The sequence below is a fragment of the Danio aesculapii genome, chromosome 8, assembly GCF_903798145.1.
Source record: "Danio aesculapii chromosome 8, fDanAes4.1, whole genome shotgun sequence".
NCBI lineage: Eukaryota > Metazoa > Chordata > Actinopteri > Cypriniformes > Danionidae > Danio > Danio aesculapii.
In genome coordinates, this window is record NC_079442.1 from 34,402,403 (window position 1) to 34,430,041 (window position 27,639).

The following is a 27,639-nucleotide window of genomic DNA, read 5'->3' on the forward strand; positions in this document are numbered from 1 at the left end:
AAAATAAAATAAAAATAATAAAATACCTATAATTTTGGAAAATGTGTTTTGATCTTTAATTTTTCATCTCCACTTTATATACATATACACTCACCTGCCACTTTATTAGGTACACCTTACTAGTAATGAGTTGGACCCCCTTGTGCCTTCAGAACTGCCTTAATCATTTGTGGCATAGATTCAACAAGGTACCGGAAATATTCTTCAGAGATTTTGGTTCATATTGACATGATAGCATCAGGCAGTTGCTGCAGATTTGTCGGCTGCACATCCATGATGCAAATCTTCCAATTCACCACATCCCAAAGGCTCTATTGGATTGATATCTGGTGACTGTGGAGGCCATTTGAGTATAGTGAACTCATTGTCATGTTCAAGAATCCAGTCTGAGATGATTTGTGCTTTATGACATGGCGCTTTATTCTGGTGGAAGTAGCTATCAGAAGATGGGAACACTGTGGTCGTTAAGGGAGGGATATGGTCAGCAACAATACCCAGGTAGGCTGTGGTGTTGACACGATGCTCAATTGGTACTAATGGACCCAAAGTGTGCCAAGAAAATATCCTCCACACACCATTACACAACCGCCACCAGCCTAAACCGTTCAAACAAAGCAGGATGGGTCCATGCTTTCATGTTGATGCCAACCATCTAAATGTCGCAACAGAAATTGAGACTCATTAGACCAGGCAACGATATTCCTATCTCATATTGTCCAATTTTGGTGGGCAAGTGCGAATTGTAGCCTCAGTTTCCTGTTCTTAGCTGACAGGAGTGGCACCCAGTGTGGTCTTCTGCTGCTGTAGTCCATCCGCCTCAAGGTTCAACGTGTTGTGCGTTCAGAGATGCTCTTCTGCATATCTCGATTGTAGCGAGTGCTTGTTTGAGTCACTGTTGCCTTTCTATCAACTTGAACCAGTCTGGCCATTCTCCTCTGACCTCTGACATCAACAAGGAATTTGCACCCACAGAACTGCCGCTCACTGGATATTTTTCAGACTATTCTCTGTAAACCCTAGAGACAAATTCCTGCAGATCAGCAGTTTCTGAAATACTCAGACCAGCCCGTCTGGCACCAACAACCATGCCATGTTCAAAGTCTCATTAATCACTTTTCTTGGTTTGAAGTGCAGCATATCGTCTTGACCATGTCTACATGCCTAAATGCATTGAGTTGCTGCCATTTGATTGGCTGATTAGAAATTTGTGTTAACGAGCAGTTGGACAGGTGTACCTACTAAAGTAGCCGGTAAGTGTATATATTTATAATCATATCCATATTTCTAATTACTATATTGCCATAGGTAATTCATTTTATTTATATTAAATGGTTTGAGTCAACGTATTTTTAACAAATATTCTGTAGAGACTAATATCGTCTGTGCATGATTTTCTTAATCACCCAATTTTGCTTCTCAAGTAAACAGATCTGTTTTACAGCTTTTTAGATATTTTTTGTAAAATATATGAAATGAATACAAGACAGATTAGGAAAATGAGTTTTTGAATTAAGTTTGATCTCGTTTCTGATCGCCTTCGGTAAGCGCGGCTCATTACTCAGATCCGATGCATCAAGTGCTAATGATTTCAGCGCTGCCATCAAGGCCATTATCATAAGCGTTTCTATAAGCATATGTATGCGCATGCATATATACAAACAAATGTGCTTTCTAGCCAGTATGGCAGGTGCTGGAGAGATACTCTAAAGTGGTAAGTGCCAATTAAGTGTAAAGCGTAGAGAAGTGGGCGACTGCCAGACTCCCAGATATCAATCAGATTAGTTACAGGGGCCGAGCACAAAGTGACAACACATTAATGCGATATCACATTAATACGACACGCGGTTTCATTTTGAAGCCCTTAACGCCTCATCCTGTTCAGAGGGTGAAAGTTAGCGTCAGTTCATTAGACGCATTTAACAAGCCTGTATCTTAATGAATCGATGGCCTTGGTGGAAATTTTTCATCATCTTTAAAAATATTGCTTTAAAGACAACAAGCAAGCTCTCATAACTGCTCCCCTATATATACAGCACTGTGCATAAATCTTAGGCCCCCAGTTTCATTTGTTGTTTTAGGGTACAATGCCATTATATATTTCTTCTCATTCTCTTTATTAAAATACAGCCAGGAAATACAGCTTCTAGCTGGATTTTTTTGGGTCTAATTGTTTAACCCTTATGTGCTGTTGGGGATGTTTTCATCCACTCTGGTGTGATTTTGTGTCTTAATTTAGCCATAACTTTTTCTGTGTTTCAGCTAGCAGAATGATTTTTGGTGACAAATATTTTTTTTGACACATATTTTGAGAAAATGCTTTGAATCTTTTTTAGAACTCAACAATACACTCTGGGCAAATGTACTACCCTTTTGTGATGTTAGGGATGAAAACATCCACTATATTAAACTGCTGTAAAAATGTATCAGATAATTTTATTTAAAAATGTTTTGCATAAATCTGTTATTCAACCTCAGTCCTGATGAAAACTACTAAATTACTTAGAAAATTACAGGATTTTAACTCTTTAATTGCTGAATTCATAAATGATGTCACTGAGTTGTTGAAAAACTAAAATGACATATTTTTAATATATAAATTAATTGTAGCCTGGGTTTTTTTTATCAGAGAGATGTAAGCCAACATTGCCTTTAATGCATTGTTTTTTAATCATTTTATTTTTTTCTCTCTCTAATTTGCTGTTGTTGACTGTTTTTGCACAATTGACTTTTATTATAACTTTTTTTTCTTACAAAACCATGACACTATATAATCATGCAGTTTTGATTGTTGGTGGTTTTCCCTGTTGGGAAGAGGTAAAATTTGTCATTTTGACAGTTGATCAGTTGACACCATTAACCCCTTAGATAGGCCTGTGCAAAATAATAAAAAATCGTAGTTTCTGGATTTTATATGGAGTATAGCAGCAAATTAAAGTGTGTGTATAAGTGTCTGAGTGTGTGAGAGTGACCTTTACGCACTTACCTTGATGTGTTTGAAAAATTCTAAATATGCATCTCAGCTCCCAGAACTACATGAAGTAAACAAAAACAAAGACTGTGTATAATGCACCATCAAATGTGGTTATAATGGAAGTCAATGGGGCAAAAACAGCCACCAACAGTAAATTAAGGAGAAAAAAAATTACAAGCTAACAATCAGGGTTCATACACATTTTTAGTACTAAAATTCCATGACTTTTTCAGGTTCATGACCCAATGTTTCATGTAATGTCTATATATATATATATATATATATATATATATATATATATATATATATATATATATATATATATATATATATATATATATATATATATATATATATATATATATGCTATATATACACACACATCGTAAATAATAACAAAACAATGCACGTTCAAATTATTATGGCATATCATAAAACACAAAACAAATCTATTTATTCATTCATTCATTTTCTTTTCGGCTTAGTCCCTTTTTTAATCTGGGGTCGCTACAGCGGAATGAACAGCCATCCAGCATATGTTTTACGCAGTGGATGCCCTTCCAGCTGCAACCCATCTCTGGAAAACATCCATACACACTCATTCACACTCAAACACTGCAGACAATTTAGCCTGCCAAATTCACCTGTACCGCATGTCTTTGGACTGTGGGGGAAACTGGAGCACCCGGAGGAAACCCACGCAAATGCAACGAGAACTTGCAAACTCTACACAGAAATGCCAACTGACCCAGCCGAGACTCGAACCAGCGACCTTCTTGCTGTGAGACGACAGCACTACCTACTGCGCCACTGCATCGCCCAAATCTATTTAGTTTGAATTTGTTTCATATATCTATTATGTGTAACATTTATTTAGATAATGCTTACACATGATGGTTCATTCCCGCTGTGGCACCTCTGAAATTGAGACTAATCCAAATGAAAATGAATGAATGAATGAATGCTTACACAACGTTCATAATGTCAGACCATGTTTTTGGCCAAAGACAGAAAAGAAGTAATACAACCAACCTATATTCAAGTTTACAGATATGTGTTAAACTAATATCCATGACCTATCCAAAACTTTGTAGGGCTTTTTGTCTTTCCAAACTTTTCCAGGCCTGGAAAATTCCATGTCAAAATTCCTTGACTTTTCCAGGTTTTCCATGACCGTATGAACCCTGAACAGTGCATCAAAGCCAATGTTGTAGTCGTTCACATGTCCAAGACTGGGATAAAAGGTTTTAAAAAATACAGTCCACAACTACTTTTTATATCGAAAATACCTCATTTTAAGTGGGTTTTTTTTCACCAAATCAGTGATATCATTTGTGAACTTGGCAAATAAAGAGTTAAAATCCTAATTAGTAATTTTCTAAACAATTTAATTGTTTTGATCAGGACTCAGGTTGATTAACAGATTTATGAAAATATCTGATGCATTTTTACAGCAGTTTAATTAGTTTAATTCAGTGGATGTTTTCATCCCTAACATACAATAACAAAAGGTAGTAAATTTGAACAGAGCACAACTGTTAAAACATAGGAAAGGAGGAGTTAGAGAAACATGGAAGAATGAATGAATACTATTGGAGTTTTTGTCTTGGTTTGATCATTGGTTTTGCATTTCTACCTGAGCCGTTGTCAATATTGCCTGAATTGATGGGATTGTGAACGCTGAAAGGCACAGATGTTTTAGTTCGTCATGTAATTTCTACTAGAAAGCACCTTTTTTGCAATAGCTCTATTTTTCAGCATGATAATGATCCCAAAACACACTGCTAATGTAATGAAATCATACTTGAAGACATAAACAAAGAAGTGATGACAAGTGATGAAGTGGCCTCCACAGAGTCCAGACCTGAATATTATATACAGTATGTATAGGTAATATTATAGTCAGTATGTGATTCACCATCAAGAGAGAAAAAGAAAGATAGAACATGCTAAATCTAAGGAAGAACTCTTAGAAATGCTGAAAGACGCTTGACTTTGCATAGCACATAATTTCATAGAAGACTCAACAAAAAAGTTTCTAAAGAGGTCACGTTAAACAGAGACCTTTTATGCAAGTATTTTGTTCTGAATATTGTAAACATATTTCCCATTCTGTTTGTATATTAAATGTATAGTTCACCCAAAAGTAATGACCCTGCACTTGCTCCATACTTTTTAGATAGATTTGTCTGGCTCCCAATGCTGGTGGTGGCCTAAGACTTATGCACAGTACTGTATATATAGCTTGCTTTAATGGTTAAACCGCACAGCGTAATAAGATAAACATGATCAGACTGTCTGTTTGGACTTTATTATTGTAGGCGCGGGGTCGTGTCATTCTCCATCACACTGTGTTTGAGTGTGTTCTCAGTGTAAATTATGTTTGACTTTCTGCCGGCGCTCTTTTAATTGGTTATGAATTGATTTGGACTCTGTGTGTGTGTGTATTCCAGGTGTGGGACTGACTCTCCTCAGGCCAGGCAGCTGCTCTCTCTCACGCTGGACCGCATCAGTCACAGCCTCCTACTGACTTTCCCATCGTGCGTGATCAAAGTGCCTGTAGCTCGCTGCCAACTCTATTCCCGCTGCATGAAGTAAGTCACATACACACACACTTTTAGTTTGCTCTCTTAATGAGAAGTGACCATGTAGTAGGGCTGCTCGATTATGGAAATAATCATAATCACGGTTATTTCGGTCAGTATTGTAATCATGACTATTTAAAACGATCATTAGCAGGCAAGGCAATTGGACCAAAACTTTCGCAATTCTCAATACCAAAACAAAAAAGGTAACTAAAAACAAAGTTTAAAAAAGTCCTTATAATTATATGAAAGAATACAGATATATATATTTTAAGAAGCGTAGTGTTCAATATAGGAACTCGATTGGTTTTTTATAAAAGCAGAAAGTGATTTTGTGCTTGTCTTTTGTTGTTCGGTAAATAATGATAAACAGCAGGGAATACAGCACGTTGTCACTTTAAGAACCACACAGAACACAGAACGTTTATTGTTAGACACACATTATTATTCTCAATTCTTTACCTTCATTTATTACATAACAACCAATGGTTTATGTAATCACATGTTTTTGCATGTATTTAATCATTCAGGTGCACAACTTATGCTAAAAGATGACTTTATTTCTGTGTTCTGCTCCATCTCTGAGGCTGAGCACAGAAGCAGAAAACAGAATGAATTCTTCTTTCGCTCTTTTAAAAACATGAATAAATCTAATACACTTTAATACATCAAGCCATGTTGCAAAAGTCATGTTACATGGGTTTGCGGACTGCTGGAAAGAGAGTGGGATATGGTGCAATAATTGTTTTATCTCAAATATATTCTTTTTTCATAATCATTGAAAATTTTTAATTATTAAATATAGATATATAATATATGTTAAATGTAGTTAAACCATGTAGTTTATTATCTTTTTATAAAGCTAATTATAAGTACTGTAATATTACTTTGTATTTATTTTGGGTATTTATCATGTCAAATATTACATGATGTTATTATATTAACCCCTTTCACACAGCAATACTGTTAAATATCCAGAAAATTTCCGCAACGACCTTACCGGTAAATTCAAAAAAGCACTGTTCACACAGGCAAGAACTTTCCGGAAATTTCCCGGAAAAGACCGTTCACACATTCATTCCAAAATACTGGTAAATTCTGACATCACTAACCAGAAATGACCTTTAAATGTCTGCGCTTGTATTTGTAAACATAGAAGGGGTCGAGCTTTTGTTGATGGTTTCACTTTAGTATTCATGCGAACCGCAGCTAAATGTTTACACATTGACAACATTACAAATTACGTGGATGGATAAGTATTGTGAACAACTTCAATGAAAACATAAGGAGGAACACTTTTGCATGTCAAGATGTACATAATATGTGTGTGTGCTGGCACTCATTGGCTGCTTCATGTGCAAACGCGTCAAGCAACTGAAGCAGAGCTTGAAGGTAAACAAACAGCGGTTTATCATAAGTATTTTATCGATAATTTTTTACACAGTTTGCATTACGAAGGAACAAAGAAACGTTATCTGACTAACATCTAGCAGCTAAAAGGCTTTTATTTTCATAAACAGAGTGGATGTGAATGCATCTGTGTTCTGATTGGCTGGAGTAGATGTCTTACGGCAGTGCATTCTAATCGTGAACGCGCTCTTTTTGGCAGTTTTCCTTCTGCATTCACACAGAGCAGCATTCCGGCTTCTCTTTCCAAAAAACGAAACGAATTTACCGGTATTTTTCAAAAGGGGCCTGTTCACACATACAGACCTTTCCGGAAAATTGCCGGTAATTGTCGGAAAGGTCTGTTTGTGTGAAAGGGGCTGTTATTAAAATTATGTTTTGATTATATTAGTTAGACTATATTAATGGAGGTTTATGGCAAAAAAGCTGACCACCAAACTGAGCAAAAATGGCCCACAATATAACCAATCACACGCATTACTGTTGAGCTTATGAACACAGTGGCCAATCAGAGGCCTTGGATCGTTTTGTTGAATATGTCGATTTGAAAAAAAGAAGTGCTGAAGTAATTTTAGGGATTTATTTCACAGCATCAGTGATAAAACATGAGTTTTTGCTGACATGCTGTGTCAGTATAGCCAGATTACTGTATATTGTGGCATTTATAATACCTCATTTTAACATTATCAAAAGCGATAATAGACGATAATGATGTTTCGTCATAATATTACAGCCCTACCTTGTGACGAGTTTATTGTATAATTTATATTCAATTTTAAATGGTTTGATCTTAACAGTTTGTTGTATTCTGATTAAGTAATTGGTTGAATTTAAGAATATTACATAAAAGATAATTAATAAGGCATTTATAAAAACTGCCCTTAGAGGAAATGCTCCTGGCAAAAATATTCTGACCCTGTTAGAAATGGATTTTATTTCATGAAATATTGAAATATCTCAAATGTTCATTTTTTAGGTATTCACACTATACTTAATAATGTTTTAAATAATATAAATGTGTATGTTTATTATATGATGTCATATATTTGACTACATACCTTTAATATTAATTTATATGTGTCATGTTTGTTTTTATATTATATTATGAGTATCATGGATTATTAAAATGTATTTTATTATTTATTTGACTTATTTTTTATTTTAACATTTGTATGAAATCTTAAATATATTTAATAATTTTAAATATTCCTCATTAAACATTCATTTAGACATAAATAAAAGATAAAAATAATTATTCATATTATTACTGCATAAAACTAATTGTATATATAAATACGAATGTTCATATTTGTATAATTTGTTATTGATTACATTTAGATTACATTTTGTTTAGATTTTGTTACGTTTATCTAAATTATGTGGTCCAATTTGTCTCCAAATCATGAAAAAGCCTCACACATACACATACCTAGATATACAGTGGATCTGGGAGCCTCCCATTGATAATTAACCCATTTAAGTGAATCCAGAACCAGTCCCTAAAATGTAACTTTAGTATGAATAGCGATATGATTTAGCGTTTGAATCATTTGTCCTTTGAAGTAGTCATAGATAGCTCAGAGCTGTAGGATAGTTGAGTGTTTGTGTGATCTGTGGACAGGCACCAGCCAGTGCTCTGTGTCTGTGCCTGTGGGCCTTCGCTGCAGCCCAGTGAGGCGCACTAACACATGCCACACATCTAATGTGTGCACTCAACCAGGTGGATCATAGTTGGATGAAATCCAGCAGAATTAAACCATATACTGTCTGTTGCCGTAGGGAGCCGCTCATGCTTGTTTCTGTTCTTTCACAGGAACTGCATCGCCTCACGAGACCCCTACTGTGGCTGGACCAGAGGAAGCACCTGCTCATTCCTCCGCGCTGGTACCAGGTCCGTTTTAATATAAGCATACATCTACTTTGTATATGTATACATATTTTCTGAATTCTTATTTTCAACATGTGATTATATTGCAAAGAGATTGATATTATGAAAATAACATTTGGATTTGAGACACACAAGCATTTTAAAGGGGTGGTCCACTACCCATCATATTTTATATCATATTTTAAACTTTAGTTGATGTGTAATGTAGATGTGTGAGCATAAACAACGTCTCTAAATGTAATACACTCAAAGTTCAATGCAAAGGGAGACATTGGCGTTTACAGAGTTAGCTTAGCAAAGCCTACAGCGAACGAAGTTTGGGGACTACAAAAAAATACATCCGGGTTAGTGAGATCACAAACGCTTTAGGTTATGTGCGTTGACCGTGCAATCATGCGCAAAGGAAGGGGCACTTTCATTTTAAAGTGGAACTTTCTCTCCGAGAGTAAAAGAGGGCAGGTCCTCAAGCACCCAAACCCCCCTTCTACATGTGCTTGTTGTTTATAACAAAGTCAAATGAAATAACTCTGCAAACAGAGATAAGCCCAACTTCCCAACTTCGCCTTCACAGTTCAGTCTGCGGCTGCTCATTACCCCTTGATGAGTTCACTACACCGGTGGTCAGAAAGACATGCACCGCTGTTGTCATTAATCCCAAATGATCAGTGTTTTCAATCACAAGTGACTTATTTTAGGTTTCAAATGCCGAAATTCACATTAGTAGCAGCAGAACAACCCTTTACAGTTCATGAAATACACCACAGTTGTCTGTGAAATGGGAAATAATCATATTAAGCATAATCTGACAACATGCTTACTTCATACAGTATACACATTGTGTGCATAATTAGACATTTTGTGCTGTCCATAACCGTACTTTTGTGCATGCGGGTCAGTTTAGAACCATGATCTGTTCACACTGCAAATCTGATATTGGCCACATTTATAAGAGCAGTGTAAACAGCTATACAAAAAAAATCAGATCTGAGAAAAAATCAGATTTGAGCACTAAGCCTTGCAGTGTGAACGTAGCCTGTTTCTGGGCATTCTTATTGTCGAACTTTGCTTTTAAGAAAAAAATGTAAAAATTATTTTCAACCGGCCAAAGTGGATAGTGGGTGTGGTTGTCTAACCTGCCACAGCTGAAATCTACCCGCATTTGGCGGGTTTGCGGGTGTTAATGTCAAGCCCTGTCTATATACGGTTGAAGTCAAAATTATTACCCCGCTAAGTCATTAAACCCCCCCCCCCCCCCCCCCCTTTTTTTTTTTTTTTTCATTTTTTTCTCCAATTTCTGTTTAACCGAAAGTAGATTTTTTTTTCAACACATTTCTAAACATAATAGTTTTAATAACTCACTTCTAAAAATTGATTTATTTGATCTTTGCCATGATGACAGTAAATAATATTTGACAAGATATTTTTCAAGACACTTCTACACAGCTTAAAGTGACATTTAAAGGCTTAACTAGGTTAATTAGGTTAACTAGGCAGGTTAAAGTAATTAGCCAAGTTATTGTATAATGATGGTTTGTTCTGTAGACTATCGAAAAAATATAGCTTAACGATGCTAATAATTTTATCCTTAAAATGGTGTTTAAAAAATTAAAAACTGCTTTTATTCAAGCCAAAATAAAACAAATAAGACTTTCTCCAGAAGATAAAACATTATCAGACATACTGTGAAAATGTCTTTGCTCTGTTAAACATCATTTGGGAAATATTTAAAAAAGAAAAAAAATTAAAAGGTAGCTAATAATAGTAGACTTCAACTGTAGGTAAATAAAGTACTTTAGTACATAAAAAATGTGACGTGACAAATTTCAAACTCGTTTTAGAGTGAGGGGAATTAAAATTCATAATAATTCATAATAAAACAATTCATAGTGTTTTGTTATTCATTCATTTTCTTTTCGACTTAGTCCCTTTATCAATCCGGGTTGGCACAGCGGAATGAACCGCCAACTTATCCAGCGCATGTTTTACACAGCGGATGCCCTTCCAGCTGCAACCCATCTCTGGGAAACATCCATATACACTCATTCACACTCATTCACTACCGACAGTTTAGCCTTCCCAATTCACCTGTTCTGCATGTTTTTGGACTGTGGGGGAAACCGGAGCAGCCAGAGGAAACACGCGAATACGGGGAGAACATGCAAACTCCCCACAGAAACGCCAACTGACCCAGCTGAGGCTCAAACCAGTGACCTTCTTGCTGTGAGGTGACAGCACTACCTACTGCGTCACCCGTGTTTTGTTATATTGCATAATATTTTGATTACAATTTGTTTATTTAGAACTGCCGACAACCTATTTTACATCAATTCCAAAAGTATTTCAAAAGTGCACACCAATACAACATAATGTGTCTGTGATTTTTTTTTTGTTCCTCCATCAACAATAAAATGTTGAGACTGTGACTTATTTTCCAGAAAAACAATACTTTTTGTTTTCTGCCTACCTTTAAACACACTTGTGAAAGTGTATCTGTCCTCAGAGAGCTGCTTTTATTGAGTTTTGTGTGCAAATACAGGTTGTCTGCTCGTGTGCTGAGATCAAAACTTGGAGACCGTTTTACCTCAGCACTGTGATGCAATTACAGCTCTCTGGCTGAATCTGATTTGATTTACCAAGGACGGCCAAACCTGTGGATCGATCCGTCTCGCATAATGCTGAGAAATTCGCACCAATTGAATTTCACGGAGGAAAAACAATACAGAAATAGTCCTAATTACTGCCACTCGCTAATATACACAAACAGCCAATATGCAAAAACAAGTTCAGGGACTTTCTTCCGGCTATTTATCAGTCTTTATTCGCTACCGCTCATCCTCAGGAGAGCAGTGGGAAGGAATCTGCATGCTCATTTAAATTCTCAGGGTGGTTCACCGCTGTTGTAAAAAAAAAACTGCTGTCTTCTCTCAGAGGAGTTCTGGAGATTACAGCTCTCGCCTGCAGTTTGTTGAAACATTATATTTTATAGACATTTCACAGAAAGCGTTTAACCACGCCAGCGTAAGCATATCTTCTGAAAAACTAAGACCCTGGCAGTAAAAGACCCCTGGCTGCCTTGTTGTCCTGAGCTTTAACTAATTGCCGATGGTAGTGGAAAGCGGCTGGTCCCCCCGGTGCACGCTTCTGCTGTGCGTAGCCCTCGGCCCTTCCTCTGTTTGACTTATGCGGTTGGAAAGAAGCCATTGGTGAGCCGACTGCAGTCATTTTTCTTCATTAATGTGGCTTAAAGGTAACACAGAGCATCTCTAATAGAGCTCTGTGATGCCTCTCTGTGTGTACGAGCGCAGATTGAGTTTCTGCACACATCCTGTACAAGCTTTTAATTTCCACTGTTATTATTATTAAAGCCAAAAGGAGCAAGGGACCACGAAATCAAGACGTTTTTGAATTACCCTTCAAGACGGCAATAAAAAATGTTATTCTTGTTTTAAAAAATACATAGGCATTACTGTAATTCAGATGGTGCGGTTTTATGGCCTGTTTATGTGGTTTGTTGATGAATGTCTCTACTACTGTTTTTTTCCTCTCCACAGGCTTCCCTTCGAGCAAGACGTTGAGCAAGGAAACACTTCTCACTTGGGTGACTGCGATGGTAAGAGAGCATTTTTATTACGATGATAAAACCCTTCATGCTGTGACCTCCCGTCCTCTTCGTCCTGTCAGACTTGCAGCCGCCGTCGATTTCCGCTGCATTTTGAGCTTCTGTTTTTGTTGCGAGAAGCTCGGTTCGGCTGCGTTCGGATCACAACTTGCGCTTTCTATTTATAGTATAGTTCCCCCCTTTTATCTCCGATTATGTTCATCGTGGAGTTCTGGGTGAACCTCTTCATCGCAGCAAATCAATCGTTCAGTCTGAAATATTCAGTCGATGTAGAAGCTCTTTGATCTAATTGCTGATTCTGCGCAGGCATTGGTGCGCGTTAATCTGGGGTCCACCACAGGAGACCTGGCTCATCTGCTGTGAGCCACAAACACTCGCATGTATAAATATTGCATAATGATCGTGTCTGCCTGGCTGGATTTTAATCTGCTCATCAGGAGCGTTTGAAGTTTCCCAGCCCCTGTTTTCAGTTGTGCTGCACAAGCCAGAAAGTAATGGGGTGCTGGGGCCAACTGCTGGATTCATTAATGTCTTTCCTAATGGAGAAGATCAGTAAGCCAGGGGAAAATTGTTGATCTGTCAAAGCAGCGTGGGTAATGTGATGTAAGAGAATGTGATTCTGCTTTGCTTTTGGGATGATCTTATGAGACTTACCATCTTGAAAAAACAACTTCACCTACAGATGAAAATTTCATTTGTTCTCCCTCATGTGGGTTTAAATCTTTATTAGTTTCTGTCTTCTGTTGAACACAACAGAAGTTATTTTGACAAAGGCTGGTTGCGGGACAAATTCACTTTCATATTAGGGGAAAATGCTATGCAAGTCAATGGGTGACAGCAGCCAGCATTTTTCGAAATATCTTCTTTTTGTTCAACAGAAAAGAAACTCAAATAGGTTTTAAACAAGTGAATTGTGAGTAAATTATGTCAGAATTTAGATTTTTGGGTGAACTGTTTCCTTAATGCAACTTAATGTTAGCAAATGTAAATGAGTAAATGTGTTTCTCTTAAAGGAACACTCCAGATTTTTGGAACAAGTCACTTTATGTTAAGCTAAAAATGTTTAAATTCATTCAGCCGATCTCCAGGTTTGGCAAGAGCACTTTTAGCTTAGCATAGATCATTGAGTCGGATTAGACCATTAGCATCTTTCTAAAAAAATGCAAAAATTTAAACCTCGACTCTTTTGTAGTTACATTGTGTACTAAGACTGATGAAAAATGAAAAGTTCCTATATTTATCAATGATATTATGCAGCACTGGTACCCAGTTTCCTTACTGGAGGCTATTTTCAGGCACTGCGTGATATCTTTACACTTTGATATCTCATGCAGCCATAGTACAGCAGTTTCTTTGACAATTAAGCCAGAATGAGAGTAAACTTCTTATCCATATTGACCTAAACTAGCCTCAGTCTTAGTACATGCTGTAACAACAGAATAGTCAAGCTTTAAATAGGAAATCTCTTATTTTTAGCAATATGCTAATGGTCTAACCCGTTTAAATGATTGATGCTAAGCTAAAAGTGCTCCCACTAGATCTGGAGATTGGCTGAATGGATTCAAAAATGGTAAAACTCAACTGATTAAATCTATGTGACTTGTAAAATGAGCTTACTCTCCCTCATGTGGGTTTAAATCTTTATTAGTTTCTTTTGTCTGCTGAGCACAACAGAAGTTATTTTGAAGAAGGCTGGTTACTGGGACCAATTCACAACCAGCATTTTTGAAAATATCTTCTTTTGTGGTCAACAGAAGAAAGAAACTCAAATAGGTTTTGAATAAGTGAAGAGTGAGTAAATGATGTCAGAATTTAAATTTGTGGGTGAACTGTTTGTTTAATGCAACTGAAGGTGAGTAAATGTATATGAGTAAATGTGTCTCTCTTAAAGGAACACTCCAGATTTTTTTTAAAAAGTCACCTTATGTTAAGTAAAAGATTTTTTAATTCATGCAGCCGGTCTCCGGGTTTGGCAAGAGCACTTTTATCTCAGAAAAATTATTGAATCAGATTAGACCATTAGCATCTTGCTAAAAAAAATGCAAAAATTTAAACCTTGATTCTTTTGTAGTTACATTGTGTACTGAGACTGACAGAAAATAAAAAGTTCCTATTAGTATCAATGTTATTATGCAAAACTGGTACCTAATTTCCTAGCTGGGGGCTATTTCCAGGCACCGCGTTATATCTTTGCACGTAATGCAGCCATAGTACAGCAGCAAAGTTTCTGGACTATTAAGCCAGAATGTGAATATAGTTCATATTCATATGTATCTAAAAAATAGCAACTTTTCACATTCCCATCAGTCTTAGTACATGCTGTAACAACATTTTTGGAGCAAAATGCTAATGGCTACTTCAATGATTTATGCTAAGCTAAGCTAAAATCGCTCTCGGCTAGATCCAGAAATCGGCTGATTAGAATCAAAAATGGTAAAACTCAACTGTTTAATTCTAAGTGACAAGCAGCTAGCTCTCTACAACTCTCACATGGTCGTCCACTGAAGCTAAACAGGGCTGAACCCGGTCAGTACCTGGATGGGAGACCACAGGGGAAAGCTAGGTTGCCTCCCGAAGTGCTGTTAGTGAGGCCAACAGGGGCCGCTCAACCTGCGTCCTGTGTGGGCCCTAATGCCCCAGTATAGTGAAGGGGACTCTGTACTGCTCAGTGAGCAGTCTTTCAGATAACATGTCTCTGTGGTCGTTAAAAATCACAGGATGTCCTTCAAAAAAAGAGTAGGGGTTTAAGCCCAGCATCCTTGCCAAGTTTGCCCACTGGCCTCTGTCCATCAAGGCCTTCTACATGTTCTATCACCACTTCATAATTGGCTTCTGCGCTCAGTCTCCTCAATACGGCACAATATGGCTGGTGGATACTGCACATCGGTGGTGGATGAGAAGATTTGCCCCAAAAATGTGTAAAGCGCTTTGAGTGTCCAGAGAAGCACTTTATAAATGTTAGGAATTATTATTATTATTATTAAAATGAGCTTAATTTCCTAAAAAAGGTGTAGTGATGCCTTAAGGACTATTAGATTCAGACAGACCCGCACTTATTGACATAGACCAGTTTTGATCAGCATGCAAATAAAAAGCTGGTCTAGAAGGTGGAGCATTGCTTTAGTGTCTCGACTGGAGACAGCACCTCATTCTTCATCTGTAATAAGTCTTGTGTAAATAAGTGTTTGCCTGCAAGGCTTTGATCAGCCGAGCGCGTGTCCCATCCATCACGCTCCTCCAGTCTGCTTCTCCACAGGCCGGGGCTGGAGAAGTGCTTGCTTTAGAGGATGTAGCACTGCATCCATCACGCTTTGCAGCCGTCGACTGGCTTTCATCTCCTACCGAGGGGTTACAGATTCGGGGGGCCATGATGGAGATCACCCGGATGAATCTGAACTTCACGTGACCCCATACATGTCCGAGAGGGCGAACAGGGGATGTTAACAGCTCCTGCTTAATGACAGAAAAGTGGTCCGTGGAAGTGGGGGCAGAGGAGAGGAATTGATTTTTAGCTCGTCTCTCTCTGACTCGGTCTGGGCTGAATGATTATGAAGGGGGAGATCCATAAACCAAGCTGAGAGATGCAGAATCCTACATAGATGGATGTAGGGAAGCTGGTATGGATGGGGGGTCGGTGGTGGTTGTCAGACGCGCTGGAGCCTGTGACTGAGGTTGAATATACAGGGTTGTGAATGATGCTGGGATGGCTGCTGTGTCACAGAAGCACCGGTTCCCAAAGGCCAAGCACTTGATTTAACTCTCTGACATGAGCCTTATGTATGGCTGAAGCAATTTCTCATTCCCCCGCTCTTTTTTCAGCCTTTCTCGGTTTAAAAGTTGTCTCATTTTTCTCACTTTGTTTCCCCAAAGACAGTACTCTGTAGAGCTGCAGTAGAAGCCGCTGGTTGACAGATGGACATTAGATGCAGAAACTAACATTTTAGGAATTGGTTTTCAACAAATGGCAATTAAAAATCTTTATTTATTTTCATATTTCGCTGTAATCACTACAGCTTGAATATTTGCTACATTTATCATTGTTTGTTTGTTAATGATTGTTATTTATGCGTCATTTATTTTCCTGTTTGGAATAAAATATGTAGAAATGAGAAAACGGCCATTTTTAATTTTCTCGTTTGTAAAAAAAAAGTGAAAAAAAAAAATATTTTTCTCTGTTTTTTTTTTTTTTTTTCAATTCGTATGTGGAAAATGGATAAACAACTTCCAAATTAATATTCCAGATGTGGGTGGTCATGCCACCCCCACCCCCCTAACCTCTACTTGTTAGCAATTGGTAAAGCAAATCTGAGACTGTGACGTCGATCTCAGTTTGTTCAACAAAGTAATAGTCCATTGCAGCTGTGTCAGTATTTTTAAAAACATGTGCTATCTGACTTTATTTCTGTGCATTTCACAGAAATATTGATCAGCGCCATGACTGTTTAATTAGCTGTGCATAGTTCACCTGCACTGTCTACCTTCTCCTCTTTAAGAAATTTTCAGTTTGTATGTTGGTACAGAGGTGGAAACCCCTTTTGATCTCTCTGTTAAGAAATCTTTGCATTCAGTATTGGAAATACTGTACCTAGAACTGTCATCAGCACGGATCAAACATGCTAAACTGGACACTTTGACTGTGTGGAAAATCTATATACAGTTGAAGTCAGAATTATTAGCCCCTCTGTTTATTTTTTGCCCCAATTTCTGTTTAACGGAGAGAAGATTATTTTCAACACATTTCTAATAGTTTTAATAACTGATTTCTAATAACTGATTTATTTGATCTTTGCCATGATGACAGTAAATATTATTTGACTAGATATTTTTCAAGACACTTCTATACACATTTAAAGGCTTAACTTGGCTAATTAGGTTAACTAGGCAGGTTAGGGTAATTAGGCTAGTTATTGTATAACGATGGTTTGTTCTGTAGACTATCGAAAAAATATAGCTTAAAGGAGCTAATAATGTTCACCTTAAAATGGTTTTTAAAAAATTAAAAACTGCTTTTATTCTAGCCGAAATCAAACAAATAAGACTTTCTCTAAAATATTATCAGACATACTGTGAAAATTTCCTTGCTCTGTTAAACATCATTTGGGAAATATTTAAAAAGGCCCAAAACATTCGAAGAGAGGCTAATAATTCTGTCTTCAACTGTGCATGTTAAATCAAAGAAATCTTAGACACCTAACACTCATAGGATAATATGAAAGTCACATTTAATGTAATTTATTTACCTGCTTGGTCTAAACTACAGTCATTCTGTGTTTCCTGATGTGCATATAACCGGGTGGTGGGATCATGGATATATATGGGGTAATAGCTGTTTAAAGTATTTATTATCTGATTGTAAAAATTTTATATTTTCATTTTGGAAATAAAAACTGAATTACAAAAAAAAATGATATTTTCAGTTTGTGAAGCGACAATGCGTTAATAGTGCATCAAACATAGTTGTTTTTTCTCAATCAGAGACAAGATTATCTGTGATATAAAATAATATATTAGAGTTGACATTTGACCTCATTTTGCAGTACAATACACTATCTAGTACAAATCATCAGCTATGTTTCCATCCAACTATTTTTATGCGCATTTTGGATATGCGCATGTTGGTGTTTCCATCAACCGTTTTTCATGCGCATACATTTTGCAAATGCACATTAAAATGTGTGCTCATAACTGAGTAGGATAAACGTTTTATTCGATAAGAAAAGATGCGCATAAATAGATGACACAGCTTCTCCTACCGCAGCAAATTCCATCTTTACTGTTGATATTTGGTACCAGTGACGATTTTGTTCTCTTTGAATCATCGAATGAAAACGCTGCTTTATTTGCTCATCGTTTATGCAATAATCCAGTTTTATGCATACATTCAATTTGCATCTTTGGATAGAAACATTGCTACTGTCTTAATTTATTTGTTCTTACAACCTTGTTTTTATACATAAGAGTGAATGTGTATGGCTTGCAGTATATTGTAAGCCTCTTCATTATTTTAACTGTATAAAAGCAATCATGCTGCTTAGTGGTATTTATCTGGTATTTATTTATATGTTTATTAGAGGTAATATATCTTATTATTTAAATTCATCATCATTATAAAATACAGTGGCTATTAGCGCTGATAGTTTTACTATTTACAGCAGTTTGATATTTCTGTTATTTACAGGACTTTAAGCAACTAATGAATGATTGTCCAGCACAGGGGTGCCTAAACTTTTTCTTGAGAAGGGCCCAAGACTAAACCTGATTGAGGCCTGTTGGCTGAAATTAAATATAACAAAGTGTATTACATTAAAGTCACCATGGGTATTTTCCTAGTTAATGTAATAATATTCAAAAGATATATAGAAAAAATACTTTAATCGTATTAACTAATGCATTTTTTAACATTTTATAATGAACATATTAGAATAAATACAAACAATTTCATTTAGAAAGCAATGGAGTTCAATGCTAAACAGATTAATTAAGCTGCACATCCTTTTGCATTGATTTGCAAGCCAAAGTCTTGTGCATTTGTCCTCTATACATCAAGTGACAGTGTGTACATTTTAAAAAATCTGAACATTTATCATTCATTCATTTTCTTTTCGGCTTAGTCCATTTATTATTCCGGGGTTGCCACAGCGGAATGAACCACCAACTTATCCAGCACGTTTTTATGCAGCGGATGCCCTTCCAGCCACAACCCATCCCTGGGAAACAACCATACAAACTCATTCACACTCATACACTACAGACAATTTAGCCAACCCAATTCACCTGTAACAGAAACGCCAAATGACCCAGCTGAGGCTCGAATCAGCGACCTTCTTGCTGTGATGCGACAGCACTACCTCCTGCGCCACTGTGTCGCGCTCTGAACATTTAATTGAAACATTTAATTTAGGTTAGCCATTTTTTGTAGCTCAACAATAACACAAACAATTAAAAGGTTACATCAAATTATAAATGACAATCTCTGATCAAGACATTCCCCAACCCCCATCATTCTCCCTATGGCATGACAGGCCAAATCAAAGGTTATCATGGGCCAACTTTGGCTCGCAGCCCCTAGTTTGGGCATCACTGGTCTAGCACATTTACAAAAAAAAAGCTTACTCATTGAAAAATAACAGTCCACCTTTGTAGCATAGAACTATAAAAAAATTTTCCCTGTTTAGGCCATTCTGTTTAAAAATGCTACAAGTTAGCAGTTCATCAAGCTCTTTTATTTCAAAAGGAAATGAGATTTCTCATGATATGACCATGTTAAGTGGCCCCGCAGTGGGACAAATGAGTTTTAAAGTACTTTGTAGTCTCTCAATTAATATGAGGTTGCATAAAAGCTGCATGGACTGTAATTAGAAAGAACGAGAGGAAAATCTTGAGTTTAAGTGCTTCATAGCAAGTCACATTGCAGGACACTTCTGTGCAATTATAATTACTCAAATATATCACTGCGTATACGTCTTCCACCTTCACTTCACCTTGGCGTTGGAGTAACCGATCAGGCAGTTCCTCCTGTCTCTCTCGTTTTGCTCACGAGTGTGAGGGCCGTAATTAGAGATGCGCCTGCTCTTCCTGTGCCCTGACCAAGCACTTAGCGGTCTGCTTCAAAATGTCAGCTCTCCTTTTGCCTGATGCTTGGAGGGAAAGCTGATCAAAGTAGATGTGGACATCAGACATTTTAATTTAGCTGACCTGTGCGGCCTGCCCTCCGGGACCCGAGACATGGCTGCTAACTGCCACTTGTCATTCTGCTTTTTGTGGGCCCATCGGTAAGGCTTTTTTCTATTTCTCTCCCTCAGTTAAAGGGGACATTTCATGAAAATCTGACTGTTTCCTTATTGACATGCTGTAATCGAGTCATCTACCAAACCAGAAAATGTGAAAAAAAGACAACCCAGTAACTTTTGTTTTCGTAAGCCTTTCTATGCAAGCATTGAAGAAACTAACCGTTCAGATTTTTTTTAAGTTTTAAATTTTAACAACTATTAATCTTGCCTGGGGCAATTAAATTAGGGCAGCAACATCATAACACAGCAAACAAATACAAATACATACTATCTGTAACGTGAAGTGGACACTGAAAACAGGAAGTGAGGATCCAAATGCAGGTTTATTGAGACAAAGAGTGGTCCGGCAAGCAACAGTCAACACAGGAGCAAACAGATGTATACGGGCAATCCAGAGTCATGGTCAATTAAACAAGCAGAAGGTCAAAAGGCAAGCAGCAGGCAACGTACATAAACAAACAAGGCGAAGGTCAAAACAAGGCAAGGAAAACGCGTCGTAATGTTCACATGCAGTTCAACAAGACTCAGCAACAATGTGTGTATTTGTGCCGTTTTTATAGTCATCAGTAATCAGTCTTTGAGCAGCATCAGCTGTGTGAGTCTAATCAGTTAGGATCAAGAACCGGTTGTGTGTGTGTGGTGCATGACTGGATATTGTAGTCTATGAAATGGCAGATTTGTAGTCCTTTAGCGATCTGCAGCCGCTAGATTGCTGGTGATCAAAACACAAACAGATACAAACAAAAATCATTTAAAAACAACTATATGAATAAACACGTCCCAGCATGCTTCGTGATAACTTAAGAAATATGATAATAATGCTAAAAAACAATAAAAAATAATACAAATAAAAAATATATTTTTATTTTTATAGATTTTGTTCCCATGTTGATGTAAGAAGGAGATTTTCAAATGTTTTACTGTCCCTTAATCTGCACGTTTGGCAATGGTAATCTTTGACTTGGTCGCAATTTCATTCGAGAAATGAGGGAGAATAATAGGAAGGTTGGGGTGACTGCCTTCAGCGTAGATTGTCATTTCTAATTTAACCTTTTGTTTGCTTATTTGTTTTAAAAGTTGAGCTACAAAAAAAGCCAACTGAAATTAAGTGTTTTAATTCAATGTTGTGCATGAATCAGTGTTTTAAAAATGTAATTACTGTCACTCGAAGGACAGAGGACTATGCACATGACATCAAGCAAATCAAGGCAAAGGCAGGTTCAGCTTGCTCGTGTATTCAGCACTGAACACCATTATGTTAAAAAAAAACATAATTATTAATATGATTAAAGTATTTAAATTATATATTTTAAATAATTTACTCACTACATACTTTATACACTTTTCTCAGACAGGCATTAACATTTTCACACTTTTCTCTCTTGTTTAAACAGTCTCAAAGTTCAAACCTTTGTAGAAAAATAAGTCCAGTATTAAGAATGAAACCAAAGATCAAAACCATTTGATCTTCGTTTATTTATTTCATAATGGCGCCCTACAGCCGCGTAACTACTACCGTCCTTTAGCATGTCCAGAAGTTCAACAGAGAAAACTTGCAAACATACAGCACATCACTTCAGAGTCACACTGCTAGCGATTGACGATTCATGTAAATTTGGCAAGCTGAACACATTCTGTACTGTACAGGAGACACAGCACGGAGGAGATTGATTGACAATGGTCTACAGTCAGTCAGGACGCAAAACACATTACGCTAATCAGGATGCAAAACACAATGCGCTGTAGAAAAAAAACACGTCAAATTGCGCAAAAATAAATTTGCAAAACTGCGAGGCCGCGAAAAGTGAAGCACGTTACAGTGAGGGACCACTGTATTAATGAATTAGGAAATTACCGTGACAACTGTAATATAATAGCTTGGTATATTTACCTTCAGCCCACTACCCTTGACTTCAAAAGAAAAAGTTTGGCCCTCCCTGAGCTACATATTTACAATGTCTGTGCCAGAAACAAAAAAAGAAAACATTTCAAATGTTCTGGTGTTGAATCTACTTATCAATGGACTGCTTCAGGGTCAGTTCAATGTGGTTAATACCAACTAAATATTGTATCGTCCGATCAACATTACTGTAAATATAAGAGAATAGTTGTAATAGTATAATGTTTATCAATATTTATTCATGGAAAAGGCCAGCACATTAGAATAGAACGTTAACAAACTCGGCAATGAGTTGAATCAACTTTACTCCACAGCTACATAAATGTATCTACTATCCATTCAGAAACAGCCTGATTCAGTGAAGAAGTTGTAACCACTTCCTCTCCACGATGAGCCACTTTTCCACTATCATGAGCTGAATGGTTGTCTGTCAATCCGAGCCAGTCAGCATGGATATGTTTTCATTTTCAAATATAAATGGATATTAATCAGATATTTCTAATTTTGGGACATTTTAATATATATTTTATATAGAAGATAACATCTGATTATTTGGCTGTTAAAGTGCTTCAACTTAGCCAGCTATAGAAAAAGTGGTAGCCAGGCAACAGAGCATCACGCCTGCACTCTACCAGCACAGCTCAGCACAGTTGTATAAAACTTAGTAAATTTGGGGATGAGAACGGTTTGTTATTGATCCACACCTGGATCATGTGGGAATACAACTGGAACCATACCTCGCTGTTCTTTGGAACCATTAACTCGGTTGTGGAAAAGTGGTTTTTGTTTGACTGGTTTGAACATGTACAGGGATGTAAGCTGCTACTGGTCATTCCTGACATTTTGGCTAAATAAAATGTTCTTGTTTTGTATCTGGAGTGTCAGAATAACATATAAAGTAGAAAAGAAAGCAGCAGCTCATTTGCATTTAAAAGACAAACTCAAAAGCGGCTCACACTGAAATAGGGAGTTTGATAAATGACATGTTTTGTTTTGAGTCGAAACTTCAAAGACCAATTCTAAACATTTATTTTCATTTCAAGAGTTCACACTTAGCTGATGATTGATTATAAGGCTTGTTTGGCATGCTGTCCCAGGAGAGAGCTCTGATCTCATAAGATCCTCGAGCCCGGGGCTCCCTCCCTTTTGCAAGACGAGAGGCTCAGGTAGATCTCGAGAACTCCCCTGTTGTAATAGCTAATGAACAGATAGTGATTGCTCTTAAGAGATAACTACTTACTAGGATCATGTCTTTGGTGCCGATTTTTGTCAATTACTTAAGTTGTATGTTTTTGGACGGTGGGAGGAAACCGGGGAACCCGGGGGAAACCCACATGAGGATGGGGAGAATGTGTAAACTCTGCACAGAAACGTTGACTGGCTTAGTAAGGACTAGAACCAGTGATCTTCTTGCTGTGAGGTAACAGTGCTAACCACTGGGCCACCATGCCACCCATCTAGGAAAAGAGGAGGAGTAGGGGTGGAAGGGGGGAATCTTCAAAACGAAGATGGCTGTTATATGGAACTTGGGGTATTTATAGTGGCTTAGGAATCATCTGATTGGTGAATCATAAATTGAATAATGCAGGACCGGCTGCAAGCAATCATAAGCATGTGATCTTCTCGAAATTAGTTTAGAATTAAACTTGCCCTTATGAAAATGGGCATAATATGTCCCCTTTAGGGGAGGTCACCAGATTGTGAATTCTTTAGTAAAGAAAAAGCCAATTAATAAACTAGCTGCAATAACTCTGTCGTAAAAAAACAACAACAACAGTGCTTGAAACAATTAGTTTGTTTGTTGTTAGAGCGGTGAGTAAATGTCGTGCAAGAAGAGAAATAGTGGCAGGAGAGAGGAGAGCATGACATTTTCCATTTCAGCCTGGTCAGACACATTGCTCTCGCTCTTGATCTCACTTCGATGCGGATTTAACCCTTTACATGTCGTGACCTTTCAGTGAGCCGTATCGATTACAGGATTAGCAGCTAATTTAACAGCTTTTAAACTTCAACAGTATCCTTTTCATTGCAAAATTGCAGGGTGGAGCAAGGCTGTTCTGTGAGGGGGAAGAAGGGTGTGATTTATTACGGCAAAGACAGCAAGTCAAAATATATAATATATAGTCAACGTTTTTTTTTACTTACAGTAACAGTTGAATTGATTAAAAGTGAGAGTACAGACATTTACTGTATAATGTTTAGTAACAGTTTTTCTTAATAAAGGGTTCTGTTGATCTTTTTAGTGTATAAGCTTTTATTATATCAAACTGTACTTGAATGTGATGTAAAAATAAAAATAGTTTAAAAAATCTACACGGTTTTTTGTTATGTTGACCAACTTTTTACTTACTAACTTAGACTTATTTGTGGAAATGCTCTGTTTTGTCTCAAGAAACATCATCAGTAATTTAACTGAACTGAACAAATTAGATATATAAATGTGGGCATATATATATATATATATATATATATATATATATATATATATATATATATATATATATATATATATATATATATATATAAAAATAAACAGCATATATATATATATATACAAACAAAGAAATATATATGAAAAGAAAACAAATCTAACTAGTTTTCAAATTAGGTTCTGTGTAATAAAATGAAATGACACAGGAAAAAAGTATTGAACACATGAAGAAAGGAAGGTTTAAAAAGGCAGTGAAAGCCCAGTGTGACAGAGGGCTCTGTCACGATCGCGACAGTACTTTATTTAATTTATACACAGTTTACTATCCATCAGTGATTCTGCCGTTCCCAACCCTTGGTGCACACAAAGGTTGGGATAATATTACCGTTGCATAGATAACGCACACACATACATTAACTCATCACCACGTTATTCCCAATTAACACACAAAGACACCAAACAGGTTACGCATAAACATTTATTGAACTTATCTGGATGTTTCATGTCTCGTCTTTCGTTGTTTGTTTGTGTGGTGTTGCAGTCCAGGTTACCGGAAGCAACTGGGGAACTCCAGTAGTGTGGCCTAGAAAGCTTGACATCGCTAAACTTCCACATTTTGCATGTGCAATCACTCCGGTAACTGGACTGTCCTAATATTGCTTGTTTTGGGGGACAGCTGGAAATACAAATCCAGAATTATAGGAAAATACATGAAATGACACATGTATTTGTCAATATGATGTATTATTATTGTTAATTACACCTGTTATCATACTGGAGATTATCTGAATGTTATGTATGTGATCATCTATATAAGTGTAATAAATTAATACTCACCAAGGGAATTTTGTAGAGTCCATGTGGGGTGGGGCATCTAGTATATAAGCCAGACCTTGTTGGGGGGATATTTTTTGCAGTAGGAGGCAAATCGTGCTAGTGTGCAGTACCTTTTTGTGGAAGGTTGAACAGCAAAGTGTGATAATTTCTACATGATATGTATATGATATATATAATTTATTATTTATTTTTTGTTTGTTTGTTTTGAGATTTTTTATTTTTTATTTTCCTAATATCCTTTTTTATTACGGATGTCATTTGTAACATTGTAACATTTTGCACATAAGTGCTATTGTGGCTCTGCCATATTTTTTTATTTGTGACCTGTATACCATCAAGCCTCACCCAGACAGCAGCTGAAATCTCTTAGAAGTTATTCAGCAACCCTCTTCCCCTTGTCATTGTAAATGAATATCAGCTGCATCAGTCCAACATCTACATTATCAGGATGATGAAGATGAAACCAGAGTGCACATTTCAGCAAGACAATGATTCAAAACACAGCCAAGAAAACTCTCAAATGCTCTCAGAAAAAGAAAATCAAGCTGTATAATGGCCCAGCCAATCACCTGACACACTAGAATAGACAAAAACACCAAATATACCTGCCGGCATTGTCAAAAAAAAAGGCAGTAAACCTTAGCCATTCTCACTTGTGGAGCACTGGAGTCATTGTTTGCACCGAAAACTCATCAGCAAATGTCAACGCTGTTAAAGCAGGCATTAGAGGGGAGGGAGACATCAGTGTAGGAGAAAACTGTCATGCTCACGCCTTTGTTACGAGTGAATGGACTGCAAAATGAGGCTTCTCCTCAAACCGGCAGTTCAACTACAGTACATGCACAAAGAGCAGACACTCATAAGCCCTATTACTCTTTCCTTGCATCTAAATCTCTCCCGCTTTACCCTGTTCTCTAGTGTGTGTATACGTTGCTGCCAAAGCATTTGAGGGTAATCACAGAGTTGACACAGATGGAGGCAATTATGCCGCTGTTAAAATATTTCCTGGAGAAAGGTGGTGTTTTGACTCGGCAAACAGTGGGTTGCAATCACGATCTAATTGAAGTCCGTGTTACACCAAGAAGTGCACAGTGGCGTCATTCTGGTGGAGTGGGATGACAGCCATGCAGAGAAACGCAGCGAGGCACACGCTGGCAAATTCACTTCTCTGCTGTAATTGCTATCAGCTAGCAAACACAGATATAGTTCTACATCTCACGTACACTGCTGTTCAAAAGTTTGTGCTCTGTAAGATTTATTTATTTAAATATTTATTTATAGTGAAGTGATTATACTCACCCATGCTGCAGAAGTGCAGTTGAAGTCAAAATTATTAGCCCTTCTGTGAATTTTTTTTTCTTTTTTTTATATTTCCCAAATGATGTTTAACAGAGCAAGGACTTTTTCACAGTATTTTCTATAATATTAATGGCTACAATTAAAGCAGTTTTTAAAGTTTTTTACATCCATTTTTAAGTCAATATTATTAGCCCTCTTAAGCAATATTTTTTTGGTAGTCTACATGAAACCATTGTTATACAATAACTTAAATCACACTTTAAGCTGAATATTAGTATCTGGAAAAATATCTAGTCAAATACTGTACTGTCATCATGACAAAGATAAAATAAATCAGTTATTAGAAATGAGTTAATAAAACTATTGTGTTTAGAAATGTGTTGAAAATTTTTTCTCTCTCTTAAACCGAAATTGGGAGAAAAATATACAGGAGGGCTAATAATTCATGGGGGCTAATAATTTTGACTTCAGCTGTATATATTGAATATGTATATACAGCTGTATATACATCGCTATTAGGGTTGGGCGATGTCGATGTGAAACATCGCGATGGACTAATGCACTATTGTCATAGGCGGCAGTGAATGAATTATTTAGGAATCTTTGTTTTACCCATAACCAAATCCTAAAGAAATAAAGATAAGTTACACACAAAATGTAATTTTTCACTAAAATGACTAAGTACAAGCGTGAAAGCGAAAGATTGAAGCAGTGTACTGAGGCTGTGACACGTTACCTGATAGATTCAAAAGACAGAAGAGTTGTTTGAGACAAGATGAATTAAATATCACATTTAACAACTAAAGTAAGACGCGATCCAGCTGTACATCCTTGATTAACTGTCAGACGTGCACTGCTCTTCGGGGTTTTGTGCTCAAAGCATCCAATAATATCCAGCTGACTGCTGGATCT

General features: G+C 36.9%; 1 protein-coding gene across 1 annotated transcript in view; it reads left to right on the plus strand.

Moving 5' to 3' along the window:
* sema6bb (sema domain, transmembrane domain (TM), and cytoplasmic domain, (semaphorin) 6Bb) overlaps positions 1–27,639 on the plus strand; it is a 248,061-nt gene that overhangs the window by 198,888 nt on the left and 21,534 nt on the right. The window contains 3 exon segments of the mRNA XM_056463809.1: positions 5,425–5,565; positions 8,777–8,854; positions 12,403–12,461. Of these exon segments, the coding sequence (XP_056319784.1) occupies positions 5,425–5,565; positions 8,777–8,854; positions 12,403–12,461 (278 nt within the window).